Below are 24,599 nucleotides of genomic sequence, written 5' to 3'. Positions count from 1 at the left end.
CCTTGGGGCCAGCTGTGGTGGCACACACCTTTAATCCTGGCATTTGGGAGGCAGAGGTAGGAGGATCACCATGAGTTCGAGGCCACCCTGAGAATTCCAGGTCAGCCTGGGCTAGAGTGAGATCCTACCTGGAAAAACCAAAAAAAAGAAAGAAAAAAAGCACCTTTGGTGTACTGAGGTGTACCAGACACAATCCAGAGAAAGAAACAAGCCAGGTAGAGAGTGTGTCTCTCCTTCAAATAAAATGGCTCTGAATTAACAGGTAATTTAACTTTATTGGCATGGCTGTGAGTTACTCACCACCCTCTTCTATGTACTAGCATTAAGAATCAGTGCTTGCAGGAGCAAGTGTAAAAAACATACAAGCCTATTACTTGAATTCTTGCTCCAGTGAACTGCTTTCAATTGTGTCTTAATGTCTTCTTTGTTTTTCCTGGCTGGGTTGGAGCTTCATTAAATTCACCTGTTCTGAATCGGGTCCGAAGCTATCTGAGAGTGCTATGGTTTCTGCTTTGGCTCTCAGAGGCTGGTTTGAGGCCAGCCCTCCCCAGCTCTTTCCTTATCTAGAGAGAACCTTATCTCCAATTTTCCTCAGATTACCTGCTCAGGAAGTACAGAGAGACTACACTTGAGCTTTCTACCCTGTGGCTACTTATGCCCAGAAAGCCAATCATCACATGTTCCCTCTCATATGTGGATCCTAGCTACAAATGACTGGACTTCTGTGTGAATAGGAAGAAAATTCAGTAGCAGAGGCCAGTAAGCTAGAAAGGAGATATAAAGGGAATAGAAAGGGAGGGAGGGGAAACTTTAATAGGATGGTATTATATATTTGTAAGTAGAAGAACAGATTAATGGGGTGAAAAGGCCTAAGTGAAGTCAAAGGAAGAGACTGAGTAAAGGAAAGGTAGAGAGAGGGCTAATCAAAATCTAAGAGATTATAAATAAGTTATATGGAAACCTACTTTTTGGACAATGGAACACTTAGGAGCCATAAATTGTAACTAGAAAATTTTCCATGCCAGGTATGGAATACCTTCCAGTGAGTTGTTGGCTAGGGAGGTCCCTGATGCCCCCAAAACATTATAGGCCATTGCCAAGGCCCTTGGTTTCCCACCAGGAATAGATGGTGAGACCCTATTGCTGAAGACTCCATATACTTGGGCTGCAAGGTCACTGAGAAATCCTGTTGAAGCTGAGCTGAAAACCTCCTCCATGTAGACCAGCTGAAAGAAAGCTGGGAGAAGCTATGCAGTTCAATGGGAGAGAAAGAAATCACCAGTGAAGACACTTAACAGAAAAATACCACTTTTTAAAAGGGAGCAGACAGACTAGAGAGATGGGTCAGCTGTAAAGGCATTTGCCTGCAAAGCTTAATGACCTGGGTTTGATTCCCCAGTACCCACATAAAGCCAGATGCACGAGGTGGTACACGCATCTGAATTTCATTTTCAGTGGATAGAAGCCCTGGTGCACTCATTCTCTCTCTCTCTTTCTCTCTGTCCTGTCTCTCCCTCCCTCCTTACACATATTACAGATTAAAAAAAAAAAGCAAAATAATTCAGCCCTGGATTTGGTATCCTGGCTAACTCTGTTATTTTATTCCAGTTGGGATATGGTCAGCTGTATGCTGTTATATTCATCCACCAGTCCTGCCTTTGATGTCACCTTGTTGTAAATTACAACTGACAAAACTATTTTTTGTTTTTTGTTTTTTCGAGGTAGGGTTTCACTGTAGCCCAGGCTGACCTGGAATTCACTATGGAGTCTCAGGGTGGCCTCAAACTCACAGTGATCCTCCTATTTCTGTCTCCTGATTGCTGGGATTAAAGGCTTATGCCACTACGTCTGGCAATTAATATTTTTGTCATTTTTTTTTTGAGGTAGGGTCTTGCTCTAGCCCAGGCTGACCCAGAATTCATCATGTAGTCTCAGAGTGGCCTTGAACTAGTGACAGTCCTCCTACCTCTGCTTCCCAAGTGGGTTAATTAAAGGAGTATACCACATGCCTGGACAAAATTATTATTTAAAAAATATTTTGGGGGCTGGAGAGGTGGCTTAGTGCTTAAGCATTTGCCTGTGAAGCTTAAGGATCTCAGTTTGAGGTTTGATTGTCCTGGACTTACATAAGCCAGATGCAGAAGGTGGCGCATGCATATGGAGTTCATTTGCAGTGGCCATTCCCTCCCTCTCTCTCTCTCTTTCTGTCTCTCTGTCTCTCTCTGCCTCCTTCTGTCTGTTGTTTTCAAATAAATAAATAAATTTACAAATATTTTTATTTGTGAGCAGGGAGAAAGAGATGAGTGGGGAAAGAATTGGCACACCAGGACCTCTTGCCCCTTCAAAGTACAGATGCATGTGACACTGTGCATCTGGTTTTATGTGGGTACTGGGAATTTGAACCTTGGCCAGCAGGGTTTGCAAACAAGCTTCTTTAACTGCTAAACCATCTCCCAGCCCCATATTCTTTCAATGACTTTTTTTCTAGTATCCCAGGCTATTCATTTTGCCTCTCTACCATATTTTGTTCAAAACTAGGTTTATAAAGGATTCAAAACAGACAAAGTTTCAGAGCCCAGAAAGAGAAAGAAAAGCTTGCAGACACCAGTGTGCTGGTGTTCTCATATGAACATTCTTGACACCAAATGTCTGGAAGGTTCTAAGGTTAGGATTATTTCCTTTGCCTCTCAGATTTATTTTTTAAAAAATCAATTTGAGAGAGAGAGGGAGGCAGATAGAGAGAGAATGGGCATATCAGGGCCTTCAGCTGCCACAAATGAGCTCCAGATACATGTGCCATCCTGTGCTTCTGGCTTACATGGGTCCTGGGGAATCGAACCTGAGTCCTTTGGCTTTACAGGCAAGTGCCTTAACTGATAAGCCATCTCTTCAGCCCTTTTTGTAAAATTAAAAAAAAAAAATTCAGTTGTTTTCAAGGAGAAAGGTATAAAATAGAGAAAGAAAAAAAAAAAAAGAATGGGCATGCTAAGGCCTCCAGCAACTGCAAATGAACTCCAGATGCGTTTGCCACTTTGTGCATCTGGCTTTATGTGGGTACTGGGGAATCGAACTCTGGCTGCTGGGCTTTCCAGGCAAGCTTCTTAACTGCTAAGCCGTCTCTCCAGCCCCCTTGGGCTTTTTTTCCTCCAACAAACAAATGCATATATTTTGCTGAAGACTTTAGTATAGCTACCAGTAGCTTGTGAATTAATTAGATGATCAATTTGGTAGTTTTGGTCTTTAAGAGCACTTTCTGAGACAGTGTGAGCCACCTCAAGGTTCCAGTGTCTAGGTTTGGAAGGTGTTAGGGAAGAGGCAGAAGTAGAAAGGAAATTAAGGTGGCATGCTAAACAGAAATGTGGTGGAGGAGAAGCCCTCAAAAACAGGGGAGGGGAAAGCCGTCTTTGCCGACTCTGCCTTTTCTCCTTCCTTCTCCATCCATCCCTACCCTTAGCCTGCAAGTGGGTGACCTTCAAGGCTCCAGCCTACTGCCTGTAGGTGGTCCCATCTCGATTTTCCCAACCAACTCTGCTTTACCCAGTTTTGCAGGGTGCTGCTGTTCTCTAGGACTGTTCACATTTTATTTGACTCCCTCTCCTATCTCACTCTAGCTCAGGCTGACCTGGAATTCACTATGTAGTCTCAGGGTGGTCTTGAACTCATGGCAGTCCTCCTACCTCTGCCTCCTGAGTGCTGGGATTAAAGGCATGCACATGCCCAGCTCCTCTCCTATCTTTTTATTGTTTTAAGACAGAGTCTCACTCTAGCCCACACTGACCTTGAACTCATTCCGTAGCCCAGGGTGGCCTCAAACTCATGGCAGTCCTCCTAACTCAGCCTCCCCAGTGCTGGGATTAAAGGCAAATGCCAACATTCTCAGCTCTCTCTCCTGTCTTGATAAAAGTTAGTCAGCTCCCCAGCCTTTAGTGGCTCCCACCTTACATCTCTCTGCCTGACATCCCAACATTTGTGCCAACCTGCATGCCACCTGTCGGTGGAGCCTTACTGTCACCCACTGCTCAGGTGGCTCCCAGAGCTCCTTGTTAATCCCAGATAGACAGCTGTACAGTCTGGGCACAGTGGTTCCTCACGTCAGTCTAGCCCCTTCTGCTCTTTGGGCTTTAGAGCAGATGCAGGATCTCAGAGAGTCCACCCTGGCAGTAACTATTGCCATCTTCATGATATATATGAGGAAATGTGGATTTATATTAAATTACTTAATCAAAGTCATAGGGTAAAAAATTGGAAGAGCTGCTTTCAGCCTAGGCCTGTCTGACCCCTGAGTCTAAACTCTTAAAAGACATCCTGTGCTTTGCAGAAAGTATGGCTGCCTACTGGGATGTTAATACCACCTGTGCTGGGTGGAAATGCAGAGGCTTTAGAGGGTCCCAATGTGCTTTCTCTTTACACATTCTTTGAGTTTTCCTAGCTTTCTGACTATAGTCAACCCATAGATAGAGTGGTTAAGCCTATGACCACTGAAGCCAGATTTTAGGGATCAAATCCTGGCACCTATTTGGGGAGGGGAGTGTAGACTTTCCCAGGCCCTGGCCAGGATCCTCTGTGATACTCATATCCCCCCACTTTTAACACCCCTCCATGCAACGCTAAGTGGTACAGCAGAAGCAGGTCCTGCCTGGGGAGAAGGCTGAAGAGGAGTGACAGCTCCCAGATGTTTCCATTTCCTCTGTTCATTGAACAGCTTATGGTGGGTGGGACCTAGAGTTGGGTTTGACACGGATCATTTTGTCGTTGACTTCCCACACCAAAGGTCAAGGAGGAAGTCTTCTCAATGGGTAACTTTGATTTCATAAAAACGTGCCACATTGTTCTTAGTGTTTTATTTGCCAGATTGGTGCGTGTCTGGGAGGGGGACATGGTTACAGCCTGGCAGAGGGGCTCACTCCCGATGGCCCACAATTCGGTTCAGCTCTCCAGCCACAGTTTTCAAGTACCACAGACAAGAGCTTTAAAGACACATTTCAGATGTTACTTTATCAGGGTATAAGTAACACTATGTAATAGGAGGGGTGGAGGAGAGGACTGGTGGGGGGAAACTGTGGCTCAGGGAACAACACGGAGGGTGAGGAGGAAGCAGGAAGCGCAGTCACCTGCTTCTAGGACGCTCAGCTGCTCTTGGGCTGCAGAAGGCAGCTGCATGGCACTGTCCCGAAAGTGCCCTGGGTGGCGTGCACGCATGGGTCTGTGACGGCAGGGCAGAGTGGGGGCAGTGCCTGACGTTTACATGAGCCCCATCCACCAGTCCTAGCCTCTCTGTGTGCTCCTCTGAGGCCTGGCTTCACCTCCACACACTCCATTCTGCCTGACCTCAGGTGAAAGACATTGAAAAGCCATCAAAGGTCTTGATACGTAGAGGTCTGGAAGCAACAGAGACCTCAACCCTGGGAAGAACCATACCTGACCCTTCACTCTGGCTTTGTTTCTCATAGGCTCTCTGGTCTCTATAAACCCAACCAGGAGGCTTTGCTCATGGGTTTTTCTTATTTCTATTCCAGGTGTGTGTGGCTGCTGTGGTGCCCTTCGCCCTAGATACAAAAGGCTGGTTGACAACATCTTTCCTGAGGACCCTGAGGTGGGTCACATCTGGGACTCTGTGGCAGTTGTGTTGGGAAGGCTTCTGGCCTTCCCAAGAGAAGCCTGGCCCACAGCCTTTGGGGTGGTAAATAGCTGCAGGGGCACGAAGGGTGAGGGTGTCTGGCTCACTGTGAAGGCAGGTGTGCAGAAAGTGGCTGGAAATGTGTTTTGACATGTGTGGGCTGTTGCTGTATAGTTGACACGTCTTTGTCACCCATCACAGGTTTTCTTTCTCCCAAAGGAAATGTCCCCTGCCGTTTAGTAGAGGTGCTCCCCTGTCTAGTGCTTTGGCTCAGGTGCTCATGTCTCTCTCTCCCTGGCTCCCTCTGGCATCTGCCAGGCATCTGGGTGTGTGGGCACAGGAGGCCTGACTTCTTGGCTTCCAAGCTGCCCCTGCATGTGTCATGCCATGCTGTGCACTGTATCCTACCTAGAATATCAGGATTTGATGCACCTGACTTGCTAGCTGGGAATCAGTGGCCTCTTCTGGGTTCACAGTTAGAGGGTTCCATTTCCAGCATCTCCTGGAGAATTCCCTGAGCTGCACAACTGTCTTGGCACTGAATACCCACATATCTTAATTCAAAGTCTCTGTCTCCCACCCCAGTATATTTTAGTGAAGACTTGTGCCTTGTCATTCATTCACATACCCATGTATTAACATGCACACCACACCCACATATGTATACATCCACACATACACACACACATACACACACATGCACACAGCTTTTTCTGTCACTATTCTTATTTGTTCATAGCTAACTTAAGGTTAGATTGTGACTTGCTGGTGGGCAGGGACAGGCTTTTCATCATCTCTGTATTCCTGATCCCCAGCCTGTGCATGATAGACAGTCTAAATGTCAGTTCAGTTGAATTATAATGTATTGCAGATTTGTGCCCTTCTTCCATACTCTGGCCATGGTGATTTTGAACTGTTTGTCTTCTATAGGATGGCTTGGTGAAGACCAACATGGAGAAACTGACCTTCTATGCCCTGTCAGCTCCAGAAAAGCTAGACCGCATTGGTGCCTACCTCTCAGAGAGGCTTATCCGAGATGTGGGTCGCCATCGCTATGGGTAAGTGCTATAGGAAGGAATGAAGTGGATTTAAAAAACTTCATTACAGAGCCGGGCGTGGTGGCGCACGCCTTTAATCCCAGCACTCGGGAGGCAGAGGTAGGAGGATCGCAGTGAGTTCAAGGTCACCCTGAGACTACATAGTTAATTCCAGGTCGGCCTGGGCTAGAGTGAGACCCTACCTCAAAAATCAAAAAAAAAAAAAAAAAACCAACTTCATTACATTATTAGGGCAAAATAATATAATAACATTTCAAGAAAATAATAATAGACTAGGCAGTTGGAGAGACTGAGGAAATGAGATTGGATCAGGGAGGGGATTCCACATGCTCTGCCAATGGCAGGGGAACTTGCATACTTTTGTCAGTATTGGGAAGAGAGCATGTTGCCTCCTCAAGATTCAACTTTGGCATCTGCTGAATCCTTATGTGTCTTCGCAGGAACCCTCACACAGTCTGGGGCTGGGAAGAATCAGTCCTCCTCAGAAAATATCATTACTCTCATCAACCTGCTCCATCTCCTCAGCTCACTGTCTTAAAAGGTGAGATGGAGCCACCTACGCTGTAGTGAGAAGGCAAGGTTGAGATGGGTTGTTCACTGAAAATATGCTTCTGTGGAGCTAGGGATATAGCTCAGTTTTAGAGTGTATGCCTAGCATGCACAAGACCTTGAGTTCAATCCCTCGTACCATATAAATGGGGAATGGTGGAAGATCTCTGTAATCCCAGCACTCAGAAGGTGGAGACAACAGTATTAGAAATTCACGGCCTTCCTTGGCTACAAAGCAAGTTCAACACCAGCCTTGGATACATGAGACCCTGTCTTTTAAAAAGTAATCACTTTAAGCTGGGCATGGTGGTGCATGCCTTTAATCTCAGCACTTGGGAGGCAGAGGTAGGAGGATCACCATGAGTTCGAGGCCACCCTGAGACTACTTAGTGAATTCCATGTTAGCTTGAACTAGAGTGAAACCCTACCTCAAAAAAAAAAAAAATATATATATATATGTATGTATATATATATATATATATATATATATATATACACACACACACTTTAGTAAAATATTTGTCAGCTTAGAGAGAGAAGGACTTTCTGTGTTTAGAAAAAAATCTTAAAGAAGTGATGGAGATTAGCTGTTTTAAAATTTGAATATCTTGATGTTAAAAGAGAAACCATCAAACTTAAAAGGCAAATACCAAAACGGGCTGGAGAGATGGCTTAGCGGTTAAGCGCTTGCCTGTGAAGCCTAAGGACCCCGGTTCGAGGCTCGGTTCCCCAGGTCCCACGTTAGCCAGATGCACAAGGGGGCGCACGCGTCTGGAGTTCGTTTGCAGAGGCTGGAAGCCCTGGCGTGCCCATTCTCTCTCTCTCCCTCTCTGTCTTTCTCTCTGTGTCTGTCGCTCTCAAATAAATAAATAAATAAAAATTTATTAAAAAAAAAAAAAAAAAAAAAAGGCAAATACCAAAAATAAATATTGCAATACATAGGACAAAGGATTCAAGCTCATACATTAATAAGTGGCACATAACAAATGCTGCGGAGGTGGAGTGGGAAGATTTCAACAGAGGCCACAGAGAAGCCACTTGCAGCGGTAGGGAGATGGCTCAGTGGGTAAGAACGTTGCCATGCAAGCGTGAGGACCTGAGAGGGCCTGGTTTTCCCTAAGTTCAGGTCCCTAGCATCCACAGATACAGTTGGGCGTAGCCAAAAGCATGCTGGATGGGGTTCTCCACTGTGACCCAGTCCTGTGGGAAACAGAGACCAGAGAACCACTGGGGTTTGCTGGTCAGTCCATTTGACTGATAAAAGGGCAACCCTGGGTTCAGTGGGGAATTCCTTTTCAAGAAAATATGCAATGAATGATAGAGAGAACACCCAGCATTCTCACTCTGGCTTCTGCATACATGTGCATTGTGTGTGTAGAATGTCCATCTGCATACACATGTACATACACTACACACAGCACACCACACACACACACACACACACACACACAAAAAAAAAAAAAAACACTTGCTAAAGTAATGTGGTTAATATTCAACAAACTTATAATCAAAGGCATCAGTGCACTAAGATATCATGCTATCAAAATTATTTTTGCATGTGCTTTTGTGTGGTGTGATGTGTATAGTGTGTACACGTGAGTGTGCTGATGAAGTGGTCCATGGGCTCACCTGTTGTGCTCGGGGAGAACACTGGTTGTCTCCTTCTGTCACTCACCCACTTATTTTTCTTTGCAACAGAGTCTTACTGATTCTGGAGCTTGCCAGCAATTCTCTGTTCCCTGTTCCCCAAGACTGGAGTTACAGATGTGCATGGCCACACCTAGCTGTGTACATGGGTTCTGGAGATTTGAACTTTAGCAGTCTCAGCCCTCAAGCTTGTGCAGCAAGTGCACTTAACCCCTGAGCCATCCCTCTAGTGCTGAAATTATTTTTTCAAATATTTTTCAAATATAAATATTCTGGTATTGGGCTGGAGAGATGGCTTAGCAGTTAAGTGCTTGCCTGTGAAGCCTAAGGACCCCGGTTAGAGGCTCGATTCCCCAGGACCCACGTTAGCCAGATGCACAAGGGGGCACACGCATCTGGAGTTTGTCTGCAGTGGCTGGAGGCCCTGGCACGCCCATTTTCTCTCTCTCTCTCTATCTGCCTCTTTCTCTCTCTATCACTCTCAAATAAATAAATAAAAGTAATAAACAAAAAAATTTTAGGGCTGGAGAGATGGCTTAGCGGCTAAGCACTTGCCTGTGAAGCCTAAGGACCCCTGTTCAAGGCTCAGTTCCCCAGGTCCCACGTTAGCCAGATGCACAAGGGGGCGCACACGTCTGGAGTTCGTTTGCAGAGGCTGGAAGCCCTGGCGCGCCTATTCTCTCTCTCTCCCTCTCTCTGTCTTTCTCCCTGTGTCTGTCGCTCTCAAATAAATAAATAAAAAATTAAAAAAAAAAATTTTAAAAAATTATTCTGGTATTAACAAGGAGATTAAAAAAATAGTCATTTTCATGCTTTTCTAGAGAAAGTAAAAATTGAGTAAAATTGTCCAGAAAGCCATTCTGAAATGTGTCAAGAGCTTCAAAAGCACTTATGACCTTTAATTTAGTAATTTATTTTTTGTCATCTGTTCTCAAAGAATCAGTCCTAAATACTGTTCACCTTAACACATGAGAAGTTGTAGTACAGGATGGCCTTGAACTCACTATTTAGCCAAGTGTGGCCCTGAACTCCTGATCCTCCTGCTTCTACCTCTGCATTCTGGGATTATAGGCATGTGCCACCATGCCTGGAGATTATGGGTTTTTTTTTTTATATAACAATGAAAAAGTAGAAATGAGTGTCTGGCAAGAGTAGAATTTAGCAAATTACAGTGGCTCTCATTTCAAAGACAAACATGGTGCTTATAAAGAAGCTTACTTTATAATAAAAAAGGTAGGGACTGGAGAGATAGCTCAGCAGTTAAAGGCACTTGCCTGCAAAGTCTTATGGCCCAGGTTTGATTCCCCAGCACCTATATAAAGCCAGATTCAAAAGATGGTGCATGCATCTGGAGTGTGTTTGCATTGGCAAGCATCCCCAGAGCACCCATTCACTCTTTCTCTTTGTCTCTCTGCTTACAAATGCATTTCTTAAAAAAAAAGTTTAAAAAAAATAAAAAATGCATTAAGGAACAAGAATACAATTATTTATAATAATTAATAATCATATAATATATATAATAATTATAATTATATACTACAAAGCATGTGTAGTCAGATTAATAAATACATATCAAAAAGCCAGGTGTGGTGGTGCATGCCTATAGTCCCAGCATGGTGGAGGAAAGAGGATTCAAGGCCAGCCTGAGCTACAGAGCGAATTCAAAGTCAGCCCGGGCAAGTGCGAGACCCTGCCTCAAAAAAAACAAAACAAATCAACAACAAATCTTGGTGACTAGAAAATAAAATCCAGCCAGTATGTTAATAGGAACATTCATTTTGCCAATGGTGTTTGTTTTGGGGTTATTATTGTTTATTTGCTTAATTTTGTGTTGTAGCAGCTACTTTATGTTCCCTATTGAGTGTGTGTCACTTCCACAGTAAAAGACTGGACTGCAGGGCGCCCTGTACTTGTTGCTACCCTATTGTTATGCCAAAATCATAGATTGGATGAGAAGAGGACTCTGAGATAGCCCTGCTCATATTGCTCACGGGCTGAGAGCTGGGTAGGTTCTCAGCTGTTCATAAGGCCTTTTGGTCCTATTCTGCAGCCCTTTCCTCCACTCCCCACTTCCCTCTTCTCCTGCCTTTTTCTCAGCTCAGATGATTAGCCTTTTTTAGTTCAGATTCAGCAGCTTGGGAATCATTTCCTTGCATCCCATCTTTCCTGTCTGGTCTCCCCAGGTTAATACTGCTCAACAGGATCTTCAGCACATGACCTCAAATCGTAGCTTAAGAATAAACTCAAAAAAAAAAAAAAAAAGAATAAACTTCATGTTTCTCAACTTCCAAAATCTTCCTCAATGTACCCCTAGCATAGCCATGAACACCACACCATGCATACCTACTCAATGACCAGTACCAAGAAGATTGGCTTATGGAGTCCTGAGGTCCAGACTCAGGGATCACCAAGAAATTATGGGGGAGGGGTGTGAGGGGGTACTGGGGATCAAACACCAGGTCTTATGCATACCAAGCATGTGTTCTACCCCGGAGCTGTAGCCTCAGCCTGCAAATCTTAAATTAGGCTACCCCGGTATTAAAGCAGAATGCAAACTAATGTATTTCTATGGTTATTCTGTATAATAAAAGTAGGTTACACGTTCAATAAGAAGAGCATGAATTCTGTGTGTGCTGCCTATATAAAGATGTACTGTATATTCAAGCAAGAATAAATTTCTTTATCCTAGATTGAACCTAAAGCTAATGTGCAAGCAATAGCATTAAACATTTAATGCTAATTCTGCCTGTACTCTATGCAGCGATGGTTCTTGCAATTAAAATGCCCATAGCCAGCAGAGCCTTTGCAAATCCTTCCTCTGCCCTTAGAACTGCAATTCAAAATTGGCATCTTCCTGTTAAAAATAGCCTTGGCAGCATCCAGGTAGCTGCAGCCTGAAGGCTTTGTGAAGGGCTTTAGTCACATTTGGAGAGCACAGTCTGCTAGTGCTCATGTCTTGTCTCCTGCACCACCTCCTGCACAGTGCCACCTGCACCTTCACCTCCTCATCACTGATGGCAGTTTTGGAAGGGCAAAGTATTCACATGCAGACGGTGAAAGAGGCTGCTGTCTTCCTGCCTCGTGAGGGCATCTCTGTTTATGGTTTGACCCTATGTAGCAGAACCACCCTCTTCTGACAGCCTCCTTGCGTTGTCACTCCTCTCCAGTTGTCTGAGAGTCCCGAAGCATCAGAGTTTGGCATCATCAGAACAACTAGATGTGGACAGAAAGATAGGGCAGTAGGGAATTTCAAAGTGGTCATGGCCATGGGTGTGATGAACACTGATAGACAAAACAGCAAAATTTGACCGTTCTCTATACATCTTTACTTCTTGGTATATTTCCCTGTATCCAACTACAGGAGCATCTCTAGGACCTGGGAAGCAGGGGAGGGAATGGTGGTACTGCTCCACTAAGCATGGATTGTGGTATGCAGTTTACCATATCAGACTCTGTCAGGGTCCCTGGTTCCCCAAGCTCATCCAGCCCAGAGCTGAGCCCTGAGAATGAAGACACCCAAGGCCAAGGAGGATAGGCTGCTCCAATCTGAGGACCCTGGCCTGAGATGACCCAGCCTATTCCCCGGGACCAGAGGTTGGTGGGAGAGTGTGTTGGCCTCCCCTTCCTTAGCTAGGGCCAAACCCCCTTCCTTGCTTTTGGGCTCCTCAAACCCAGCAAGTTCTGCCTAGGAGTGGGCTGACCAAATATATGCAGACTGCCTACGGTAAGAGGCTTTTTGTCAAGGGCACTGTCTTGTCTTTGAGTGCTGATTTTTGGGTTATAACTGACTAATAAAGCCATCTCTCTTCTCCTGTCTGCTGATCTGAGTTCCTGACCCTGGGTCTGCTTTTCTTCCAAATAAGTGGAGGGTCAGAGCCTGTTCATTTCATTCCTCCTTCCCCTTGTATCACTTGTCTCTCCTGGTTTCTCCACATACTTCTGCAGAACCAGCCTCTCCATAGACTCCAGACAAGGGAATTCTTGGCTTTCTCCTAGGTAATAGCCCACTGGGAATTTTCCTTTGTGTTTATAACTCACCTTTCTGGATTAATCTTTGACCCAACTTCCCCATGTATCCTGCTTGACATCCACCCCTGCCCCTCTTTGCTGCCCATGAACACCAGTGTATCTCAGATTGCATGTGCTATGTCCTTAGCTCCCAGGAAGCCCTCTTGATATTTTTGGGCTTGGTGTCTGTTACTGCTGTACCCGTACCTACCCTTACCTACCCCATAGTCTCACTCCATCCTAACCCACTCTGCTGCAAGTATACAAATAGGCCAGTCTGAATCCCAGACCTGTTGTTACTTTAGACCCACCCCTCTAGGACACCAGCCCAGTTCAGGTCTCTGTTGATGGTAAAGTAACCTCATCATGATCATCCTGTTGAGTGGACAGCATCCTGAGATCCCATGTTTTGTTCTTTCTAAAGCTTAGTCCTAACAAGTTGGGTACACGGGATAGGTGGTGATAAAATAGGACATATACTAAGAGCATCCATCCCCTGAAGGGTCCAAGGTCCCATTGCTTCTGATTTTCTAAGATTCTTTGAAAAGTTCAAGGTCATAATTAAAATCATGCCATCCTTAGTATTGGAATTAGATATAGAGATCCAATAGGAGTGTGTTCTGGGAACTAGACCTAATGGCATTATTTCTTTATGTTTAAACATCCTTCTACCATAGTTTTCACTTCCAATCAAAATTCTGTTCCTGGGGCTGGAGAGATGGCTTAGTGATTAAGGTGCTTGCCTGCAAAGCCAAAGGACCCAGGTTCCATTCTCTAGGACCTACATAGGCCAGATGCACAGGATAGCGCATGTGTCTGGAGTTCATTTTCAGTAGCTAGAGGCCTTGGTGTACCCATTCTGTTCCTCTCTCTGCTTCTTTCTCTCACAAATAAGTAAATAAAAATAAAATATTTTTTAAAGCCAAACATGTTTACATTAAAAAAAAATTCTAGTCCTGGTTGGTAGCCAATTTGGTTGTTTTTATTTCCCTAGCAAAAGATAGCTTTTGCTTATTAGGATATTCCAGAATAGTTTTTTCAAAAAAAAAAGCAATAGGCCCTGGAATTTAGGAGGCCTTCTAGTTTCTTTCTTCTCTTGCTTAGCCCCATGCCTTCCTTTATCTACCTAATTTTTTTTAAATAATATGCATTTTGGAGATGGGGGCATGGCTCAGTGAGTAAAGTGTTTGCCACACGAGCATGAGGACCTGAGCTTGGATCCCTAGCGCTCATGCATGTTGGTGCACACTTGTAATCCCAGTGCTGGGTAGGCAGAGACAGACCCCTGGGGTTTATTAGTCAGCTAGGGTAGCCAAATCCATGAGCTCTAGGCTTAGTAAGAAACCCTGACTCAAAACAATGAGATGGAGTGACTGAGGAAGACATCAACCTCTAGCCTCCACATGCACACAAGCACGCACATGCCCATACACATGAACATGTATACGCATATTCACACATGCCACACACATACACATGCAAGAAAGAAAAAAGTAATAAGTGCTTATTATACCATAGCTTCATGGGTCAGGCACACTGAAATAGGTCCTTTGCTGAGGATTTCACAAGGCTATGGTTAAGGTGTTGGCTAAGGTTCCCTCTCTTCCCCTTCCTCTCTTCCTTCCCATCCCTTTTGTTTTTTGTTTACCTCATTTAAACTCCATAAAAGTGAGATTCTTGCATGACCCACAAGAAAAGGGAATTTCACTCTGCCTGCCCTCATTTCCTGTTTGTCATTGTCATGGTCTGTGGCCTGACCATGTCCAGGTATCCCCATAGGGAAGTCTGTTCCCTCTGGCAAGGGGCCCAGCCAGTCTGCTTTCCCTAGCCCAGGAGACTCAGCTTCTGCCTCTTGGGCCTGCACAGTGCATCTGTGATGGCAGGGTGGGGTCTGCTGGGCACAGCAGGTAACCTGGCTGTTACTGTAATGGACTCTGAAGGTCAAGGCTATGGAGGGTCAGGGATATCTGCCCCAAGCAGGACAAATACCCAGGCCATGGCTCCCACTTGCCAAAGGGGCTGTAAAACTCAATGTTTCCTTAGTATTTGAGAGATGCCATAGAGGGCTGGGGGTGTAACTCTTTGGTGGAATGTTACCTCACATATATGAGATCCTGCATCCACTCTAGCCCCTCAAGAACAAAGGACATAATCCATTTGTAAATATGCCCAGAAACAGCTATTTTGTAATTTCAAAAATTAGATTCAATAATAATTCCATAATAATTTAATAATAGCTGACTGAGCTCATAGAGACTAAAGAAATAAATTTTAAAATGGAAAATATTCAAATGTACAGGCTTTTAAAAAATGGCTGTTTGGAGCCGGGCATGGTGGCACACGCCTTTAATCAGCGCTCGGGAGACAGAGGTAAAAGGATCGCCATGAGTTTGAGACCACCCTGAGACTCCATAGTGAATTCCAGGTCAGCCTGAGCTAGAGTGAGACCCTACCTCAAAAGACAAATGGCTGTTTGGTATGGGAGTTAATGTAGGTGCTAAAGAAGCATCAGCTTATGTCTTTTAAAATCATGCATGTGTGTGTTCTGTGTAGTACGTGTGTTGTGTGTAGTATGTGTGTTGTGTGCAGTACATGTGTGTTGTATGCAGTATGTATGTTGTGTGTATGTGTGCATTGTGTGTTGTGTGTAGTACATGTGTGTGTTGTGTGTAGTGGATTTATGTTGTGTGTAGTGCATGTGTAGTACCTGTGTACAGCTTATGTGTTGTGTGTAGTACATGTGTATGTTGTTTGTACTACATGTGTGTGTTGTGTGTAGTGGATGTGTGACATGTGTAGTACATGTGTGTGAATTTGCATGTTGTGTGGGTGCATATGTGTGTGTATGCACATAGAGGCCATATGTTGACATGTGTTGTCTGCCTCAGTCACTTTTTAAAAATCTTGTTTTATTTTTTCTCAATTTTTTAAAACATTTTCCATGATTATAAAAAATATACCATGGTGATACCCTCTCCCCCCACTTTCCCCTTTGAAATTCCATTCTCCATCATATCTCCTCCCCATCTCAATAAATCTCTCTTTTATTTTGATGTTGTGATCTTTCCCTTCTCTTATGATGGTCTCATGTAGGTAGTGTCAGGCACTATGAGGTCATGGATATTGAGGCCATTTTATGTCTGGAGGGAGCACGTTGTAAGGAGCCCAACCCTGCCTTTGGCTCTTATATTCTTTCCGCCACCTCTTCCGCATTAGACCCTGAGCCTTGGAAGGTGTGATCAAGATGTTACTTGATACTCTTGTCACTTCTTTCCAGTACCATGATACCTTCTGAGTTGTCCAAAGGTCACTGCCATCTGAAAAGAGAAGATTCTGTACCCAAAGTGTGAGTAACATTAATATAAGGGTATGAATATTAAGAGAAGTGCTTACTGGGCAGTTTGATAAGCATAGTATATACACTTATCTAGACATCCGCAGATGTTACACCCCTAGGGATCATGACTACCCCTATTCTAAGTTTTCAGTATCAGGGATGTATTCCCGCTCTTGGAGTGGGCCTCCAGTCCAATTGGAGGGCAGTTGGTTTCCACCATGACAGACTTGCCACTATTGCACCCGTTGAGTCATTTGGCCTGGCTGGCCAACTATAAGGCTTGCAGTGTCCACTGTTGAGTATCTTCACTGGTGGTATCTTCACTGGTGCTCAGTCACTTGTTTATTTTTTGAGAACCTTAGTTTTTGGTGACATATGGTCTCTCCCTGAACCTAGAGCCCACCAGCTTAGTTAGACTAGGAACCTAACAAGCCAGTGCTGGGATTACAGGTTTGTGTCACCACGCCCATCTTTTACATGGTACTGGGGACCTGAAGTCAGGTCTTCATGTTTGTACAGTAGGCCTTTGACTACTGAGCCATCTTTCCAGCCTTGGGGACCTTAACATTTTAAAGCCTCTCACAGCTCTAAGTCATTCTGATTCTCATTTCTGGCCTGGAGTGGACACTTGTTAGAACCTCTGCCCAGACATCGGCACCCTGTTAGAGGGGTTTCCTTCCCCAGATGCTGCCCACAAGGTCACTGTGTAAGACACCTGCGGGCCCAGCCAGGTGTGGGGGTGGTGCTGGGTGAAGCCACAGTGCCATTCTCCCTAGGTATGTGTGCATTGCCATGGAGGCCCTGGACCAGCTGCTTATGGCTTGCCATTGCCAGAGCATCAATCTCTTTGTGGAGAGCTTCCTCAAGATGGTGGCCAAGCTGCTGGAATCTGAGAAGCCCAACCTGCAGATCCTCGGCACCAACTCGGTAAGGAGCATCCGGGGGCCTGGGTCTCAAGACTGTTTGGTAAAGAGCCTCCTGGGGTGTCCTTGAAGGGATGTGGGGTGGGATGAGAAAGGGTGGAAGACCTCAGGGTCAGCATTGTTATATTCCGCTCCCATTTGGTTTCTTAGCAAAGTGCAAGACTTCTCATCTTAATTATCTCCTTTTATGTGAACAAAGGGCCATTTCATTTTTTAATTTAAATAAATATTATGTATAAACATATGAAATACTTTTAAAAATGAAATTCACAGACCAAGTATGGTGGGAGGATGAGGCAAGAGGATCATGATCTTAAGGCCACCTTGACCTTATCAAATCAAATAAACTAAGTCAGGTATGTTGGTTCATGCCTGTAATTCTGACATTCAGGAGACTGAGGCATGGAGGACTGCTGCAAGTTCAAGGCCAACCTGGGCTATCTAGTGAGTTCCAGGACAGTCTGAGGTGGGCTACAGAGAGACCATATCTGGAAAAACAATTTACTAAAATCATATATGTCCATGGTTTTAGTATATTCACCAAGTTGTCCATCCATCAGCATTGTCTAATGTACTTATCTTTATATTTACATACTCTCAACTATTTTTCCTAATAGACTTTTTACCACTTAAATAATTTTCAGTGAGGGACCATGGAAAGCAGGGGGTGTTCGGGGCCCTCACAATGGGGCACCTTTGAAAGCTGGTGCAGGTTATGCTTGTTTCAGAGGCCGAGAGCACTGATACTCTCTCCTCAGGATGAATAGGCCAGAGAAGCCGAGGGGCCGCAGGAAGCAGGCTGCTGCTGAATTCTGCCCTTTCTTAGCTGGCTTTCGTGGCTTTGGTCTCTACTGTAACGTCCACCAACAGGCTGGCCTTGGTCTCTGCGGGTCCTCTGAGCTCTCTGTTGCTGGTTACATTACCAGTGGTTGCTGTCATGGGATGTTACCACTTGTGAGAGAAGCGATATCATGATGTCAAGAACAGGTCCTCGTGTCACAAGTTTTCTTCAGTTTATGAGATATTTGGGCTGCTTCCTTTCAGTTCTTGCTTTTAGTCCTAGTCCTTCTCCTTGGGGCATGATTCAAGCTCTGCATCTCTAAGCAGTGTAGGCCAGCTATTTTATAGCTTTTAGGTGAGGCCTTTATCTTTCTGTAGAGAGCACAAGAGAAAAGTGGGAGGCTTCTCCCTTGGTGTTCTCAGCTGGACATTTCTGAATTTTTATCACACAGGAGGTCATGACCTCTCTCCTGTTCTGCATGAGTTGCTCTAACAAGAAGACAGTCTTCTAAGTTTTCTTTCCAGCTCTTCCTTCCCCTCCCTCTCCTGTGTGCAGCTGCCTTTGACAAATTACATTCACTGTAGCTGAGGGCAAAGTTCTTTGTTCTGTTGCCCTGGAAACAGCTTCACTTACTGGTTTAGTTGTCTTGTTTAAGATAGCTACAGTCTGGAAGAGAACATCTGAATGGTAAATAAACTAGTGATCACGTGTCCATGGAGGCCACAGAAGCAGGTTTGTTTTTTCCTGCAGCCCAGGAGAGGTGTGCTGTTATCTGAAGCCTTGAAAGTGCTGCCTTGGAATCCCCACCCAGGGTACAGCCCATGGGGCAGTGGGCAGGCCGCTAAGTGACTGCTGTCCTGCAACAATGACGATTAGCAGGCCACGCCACACCACGGCACCATGCGTGAGTTTGGTTGAATACTGCAGTAGACTCACACTGCAGTTGGGATGCAGCCTTTTCTTGTACTGTCCTTCATCTGGACAATCCAGCCTTCTCTGAGCCAGGACCTTTGGAAACCTTCTTCAGAGAGGAATTTTTTTTGGGGGGAAGGGGGTTTCCATCATTATTTGTTTGTTTTGAGGCAGGGTCTTGCTCTCTAGCCCAGGCTGACCTGGAATTCACTCTGCCTCCCGAGTGCTGGGATTATAGGTGTGTGCCACCATGCCCGAATGCCAGTGCTTCTTGTACTGTTAAGAGGTTTAGCCTGGGAGTATCAGCATGGTTTTCATAGTGACTTGGGGTTTTGTGGGAACAAGGGAGGTTAGGGATAGAGGAATCGATGGCTCTGGGCCTCCTGTTTCACCAGCAGTCAGCCCCATTTAACTATTTGTCTGGACACTTTCAGCATTTTTTTAGTTAGATAAAAGGTTTTTGCTACCAGGAAAAGTAAAGAAAGACCAGCATCATTGCATGTACTTATAAACACACTTGGGAGGTAGAGGGAGTAGGATCTTGAGTTTAAGGCCAATCTGGGCTCCATAGTGAGATTCTATTTTACACTCCCCCAAATAAGCAAAAACACAGTGAGGAGAAAGGGGCAGGTAGTGTGAAAGTCACAACCACATGGTGTGGGGCTGGAGAGATGGCTTAGCAGTTTAGGTGCTTGCCTGCAAAGCCTAAGGACTGATGTTCTACTCTCCAGTGCCCAGGTAAGCCAGACACACAGTGACACAAGCACGCAACTTCGCACGTGCACACAAGGGGCACACACATCTGGAGTTAGATTGCAGTGGCTAGAGGCCCTGGTGTACCAATTCTCTCTCTCAATTAAAACAAAAAAGGCTGGGCTAGTGGCACACGCCTTTAATCCCAGCACTTGGGAAGCAGAGGTATGAGGATCACCATGAGTTTGAGGCCACCCTGGGACTAAAAAGAGTGCATTCCAGGTCAGGCTGGGTTATAGAGTGAAACTACCTTGAAGAAGAAGAAGAAAAAAGGCCAATTTGTTGGTTTGCCTCAAAAGAAAAAGAAAATCACATAACCACATGGTATGATCTGCTGTTTGGTTCTGGACCAGTCTAGGCTACAGAGTGAGTTCAAGTCAACCATGGGTAGAGTGAGACCCTGCTTCAAAAAAAAAAAGCAGGGCTGGCGAGATTGCTCAGTGGTTAAGGAGTTTGCCTGCAAAGCCTAAGGACCTGAGTTCAGTTCCCTAGTACCCACGTAACACCAGATGTACAAGGTGGTGCATGCATCTAGAGTTGGTTTGCAGTGGGTAGAGGCCCTGGTATGTCCATTTTCTCTCTTTCTTTTGGTCTCTTTCATGCAAATAAATAAATTTATTTTTTGGTTTTTTGAGGTAGGGTCTCACTCTAGCCCAGGCTGACCTGGAACTCATTATGTAGTCTCAGGGTGATCTTGGAACTCATGGCAGTCCTCCTCCCAAGTGCCAGGATTAAAGGTAACCCACTTAAATTTTTTTTTAAGTGAAGCAAAGAAGTACCTTGTTGCAGTCAGGTTCACATTGCTGGTAAAGCAGCTTTGGGGAAAAAAGGTTTATTTTGGCTTACAGACTTGAAGGGAAGCTCCATGATGACAGGGAAAACCAGTGGAATGAGTAGAGGGTGGACATCACCCCCTGGCCAACATAAGGTAGACAATGGCAACAGGAGAGTGTGCCAAACACTGGCAAGGAGGAGCTGGCTAAAACACCCATAAGCTCGCCCCCAACAATACACTGTCTCCAAGAGGCATTAATTCCCAAATCTCCATCAGCTAGGAACCTAGGATTCAGAACTCCTAAGTTTATGGGGACACCTGAATCAAACCTCCGCACACCTCTTATTTCTCCTCTGGTAGTAAAGGTAGCAAAAAAGCCTGAAGCCCCTAGGTTGCAAGAGCAGGGGCTTCTGTGTCTGCCTGTGTGCTCTGTGGCCCTGTCCATGATCGCAGGAAGCTACTCAGTGCAGAAGGCCCATCTGTAGAAGAGGGAAAGGCTAACTGCTTGGTGGAACTTGGCCAGTCTAAGCTCAGCCTCCCTTTCAGACCAGGGCGGAAAGTGATTGGTGCAATGTCAATATTTTTTTTTTAAATATTTTATTTATTTATTTGAGAGTTACAGACACAGAGAGAAAGACAGATAGAGGGAGAGAGAGAATGGGCGCGCCAGGGCTTCCAGCCTCTGCAAACGAACTCCAGATGTGTGCGCCCCCTTGTGCATCTGGCTAACATGGGACCTGGGGAACCGAGCCTTGAACCGGGGTCCTTAGGCTTCACAGGCAAGCGCTTAACCGCTAAGCCACCTCTCCAGCCCCGCAATGTCAATATTTAGTGGTGGCTTTCTCTGAATTAGCCAGGTCCTTACTTACTTTCATTTTTTCACACAACTATGGTTCTTGTACTAGAGGACAGATGATCAGTTCTATCAAACTTAGCACGCTTTTTTGTGTGGAAAGAGCCAGAACTTTCATCTTAAAAGGTCACCCTAGCAGTGCCCATGGCATTTGAAATGTCACATGTTCAAAATCTTTTGTTTGTTGCTATGGAGACATTGCTCATCATTACTGTATCTTTTTTTTTTTTTTTTTCCCCCAAGGTAGTGTCTCGCTCTAGCCTAGGCTGACCTGGAATTCACTATGGAGTCTCAGGCTGGCCTCAAACTCACAGTGATCATCCTACCTCTGCCTCCTGAGTGCTGGGTTTAAAGGTGTACGCAACCACGCCCGGCATATCATTACTATATCTTTTTAAAAATGCAACTTTATTCTTTCATGATTTTCATGCATTAGGCAGCTAGGTTTCAGTAAGAGCCATTTGTAAGGTATGGATTAGCTATAGTAGGAGTGAAGAAGGCAGGATATTCGTGGTGTCTTGTACATCTAGAAAAATGGTGACCAGACACAGGCAGTACCCACTGAAAACTCATGGACAGCAAACACTGGGGAAGTTAACCATGATAGCTATTAACCATGGCAGGCAGAGCTGGTGGGAGTTCTGTATGTACAAAGTGTATAAGGCAGGTGCTCATGTGACCTCCTTTTATAGATGGGGCAGTTGAAGTACAGGAAGCTTATATAACTTGTCCCTGGTCACCCTCCTGATCAGTGGGGGATTCAAATATATAGTCTGCCTATGAATTCTTCCTTGTAATCCTGATACCACACTGCCTCTTACAAGAGGGATGAAGGTGCCCCAGGCATGGTGGTACATGCCTATAATTCTAGCACTCAGGAGGTGGAGGCAAAAGAATAATGAATTCAGAACCAAGTTTAGCTACAAAGCAAGACTCTGTCTCATAACAAACAAGAAAATCCCCAGAGCCACCCCTCCCCCAAGCACTCCTTTGAGACGTTCTAAATTATAGCCACCAGCACACACCTTTAATCCCACCACTCAGGAGGCAGAGGTAAGAAGATGGTCGTGAGTTCAAGGCCACCCTGAGACTACACTGTAAAATCCAGGTCATCCTGGGCTAGAGTGAGATCCTACCTAGAAAAACCAACTGGAAGCCGGGTATGGTGGCACATGCCTTTAATTCCAGCACTTGGGAGGCAGAGGTAGGTGGATTGCCATGAGTTTGAGGCCACCCTGAGATTACATAGTGAATTTCAGGTCAGCCTGGGCTAGAGTGAGACCCTACCAAGAAAAACCAAAAAGAAAAAAAAATAAATAAATAATAGAAAAACCAACCAGGGTGGGGGGGGGGGGAACAAGAGGCATGAAATGTTCCACGGCCTGGGCCTTGAGACTGCAGCCTCCCAGGCAGTACTGGGCTCTAAAATAAAGGTTGTGCGATGGAAGGGTCACCTATCAACCTTTGGTTCAAGCCCATCTGCTCACCCCCAGTTCTCTCTTTCAGCAGAGATGACAGGCTGACTATCCAGCCAGCCTCTAAAATTGTCATAGCTATAATCCATCTCCCCTTGGGGCAAAGGAAATCTGTGTCCCTGACTCTCCAGGCTAGAAAGTAGAGAAAGCATTCCTGGAAATGTTGGTGCCCCCTCCCCCATCTTATTCAATAAGCTTAGGGAAAGGGGACAGAAATTGGTATTTTTATCTATTCAGTTTTTTATTTGAGAGGGAAGATAAAGAGGCAGATAGGGAGACAGAGAGAATGGGCACACCACAGCCTTCAGCTGCTGCAGACAAATTCCACACACATGCACCACTTTATGCATCTGACTCACGTGGGTCCTGGGGAACCAAACCTGGGCCCTTTGGCATTGCAGGCAAGTTCCATAACCACTAAGCAATCTCTGCATCCCAGAAATTGATATTTTTTTTGAGGTAGGGTCTCACTCTAACCCAGGCTGACCTGGAATTCACTATGGAGTCTCAGGGCGGCCTCGAACTCACAGTGATCCCCCTACTTCTGTCTCCTAAGTGCTGGGATTAAAGGCATGTGCCATAGAAATTATTTTTTTTTCACACTAGCCTAGGCTGACATGGAACTGCTATGTAGTCTCAGGATGGCCTTGAACTCATGGTGATCCTCCTACCTCTGCCTCCTAACTTCTAGGATTAAAGGCATGTGCCAACACGCCAGGCAGAAATTGATTTTATTTATTTATTTATTTATTTATTTATTTATTTGACAGAGAGGAAGAGAGAGAGAGAATGGGCCAGCCAGGGCCTGTAGTCACTGAAAACCAACTCCAGATACATGTACCACCTTGTGCATCTGGCTTACGTGGGTCCCGGGGAATCAAACCTGAGTCCTTTGGTTTTGCAGACAAGTGCCTTAACCACTAAGTAAACTCTCCAGCCCTGATCCCTGAATTTTAATGTGCATTGGAATGTTAAAAATATCAATTTCTGGGCTGGATGGATGGCTTAGCAGTTAAGGCGTTTGCCTGTAAAGCCAAAGGACCCAGGTTTGATTCCCCAGGACCCACGTTAGCCAGATGCACAAGGGGGTGCATGTGTCTGGAGTTTTCTTGCAGTGGCTGGAGGCTTTGGCACACCCATTCTCTCTGTATATATCTGTCTCTATCTGCCTCTCTCTCTCTCAAATAGATAATTTTGTTGTTGTTGTTGTTTTATTTTTTGTTTTTCAAGGTAGAGTCTCACTCTAGCTCAAGCTGACCTGGAATCCACTATGAAATCTCAGGGTAGCCTTGAACTCATGGCAATACTCCTACCTCTTTGCCTCCCAAATCCTGGGATTAAAGGCATGTGTCACCTTGTCCGGCTTAAATAAAATATTTTTTTAATGAAAAGAAAGAAAACACTAAAAAAAAAAAAATCACTGTTTAAAAGCTGGGCATAGTGGCACACACCTTTAATCCTAGCACTTGGGAGGCAGAAGTAGGAGGATCACCGTGGGTACAAGGCCACCCTGAGACTCCATAGTGAATTTTTGGTCAGCCTGGGCTAGAGTGAGACCCTACCTTGAAAAACCAAAATAAATAAATAATAAATTCAGAGATCAGGGCTGGGCTTAGTGGTTAAAGTTCTTGCCTACAAAACCTAAGGACCTAGGTTTGACCCCCCAGAAACCATGTATGCCATATGTATGCAGATTCATTTACAGTGGCTGGAGGTCCTGGAGTGTGCATTCTCTCTCTCTCCTCCTTTCTCTTAAATAAATAAATAAATATAAATAAATGTTTAAAATTCAGAGATCAAAGAGCAATGTCACCACCCTCAAGTTTGAGGTCCAGTTCCACCCATTGCAAGCTAGAGTAATTCACTCACTGCCTAAAAGCCTCAGTATCCTTATTGCTAGAATGGGAGCAA

General features: G+C 45.0%; 1 protein-coding gene across 1 annotated transcript in view; it reads left to right on the top strand.

The window, feature by feature from the left end:
• The window catches only part of Efr3b (EFR3 homolog B), a 118,708-nt gene that overhangs the window by 50,223 nt on the left and 43,886 nt on the right, over positions 1–24,599 (top strand). The window contains exons 2-4 of the mRNA XM_045149009.1: positions 5,517–5,593; positions 6,548–6,675; positions 16,993–17,143. Of these exons, the coding sequence (XP_045004944.1) occupies positions 5,517–5,593; positions 6,548–6,675; positions 16,993–17,143 (356 nt within the window). The remainder of the gene's footprint in view (positions 1–5,516; positions 5,594–6,547; positions 6,676–16,992; positions 17,144–24,599) is intronic.

This window comes from Jaculus jaculus, chromosome 5 (genome assembly GCF_020740685.1).
Source record: "Jaculus jaculus isolate mJacJac1 chromosome 5, mJacJac1.mat.Y.cur, whole genome shotgun sequence".
NCBI classification, from domain to species: Eukaryota; Metazoa; Chordata; class Mammalia; order Rodentia; family Dipodidae; genus Jaculus; species Jaculus jaculus.
The sequence above is the reverse complement of the archived record's forward strand: the minus strand, read 5'-3'. Positions and strand labels throughout refer to the sequence as shown.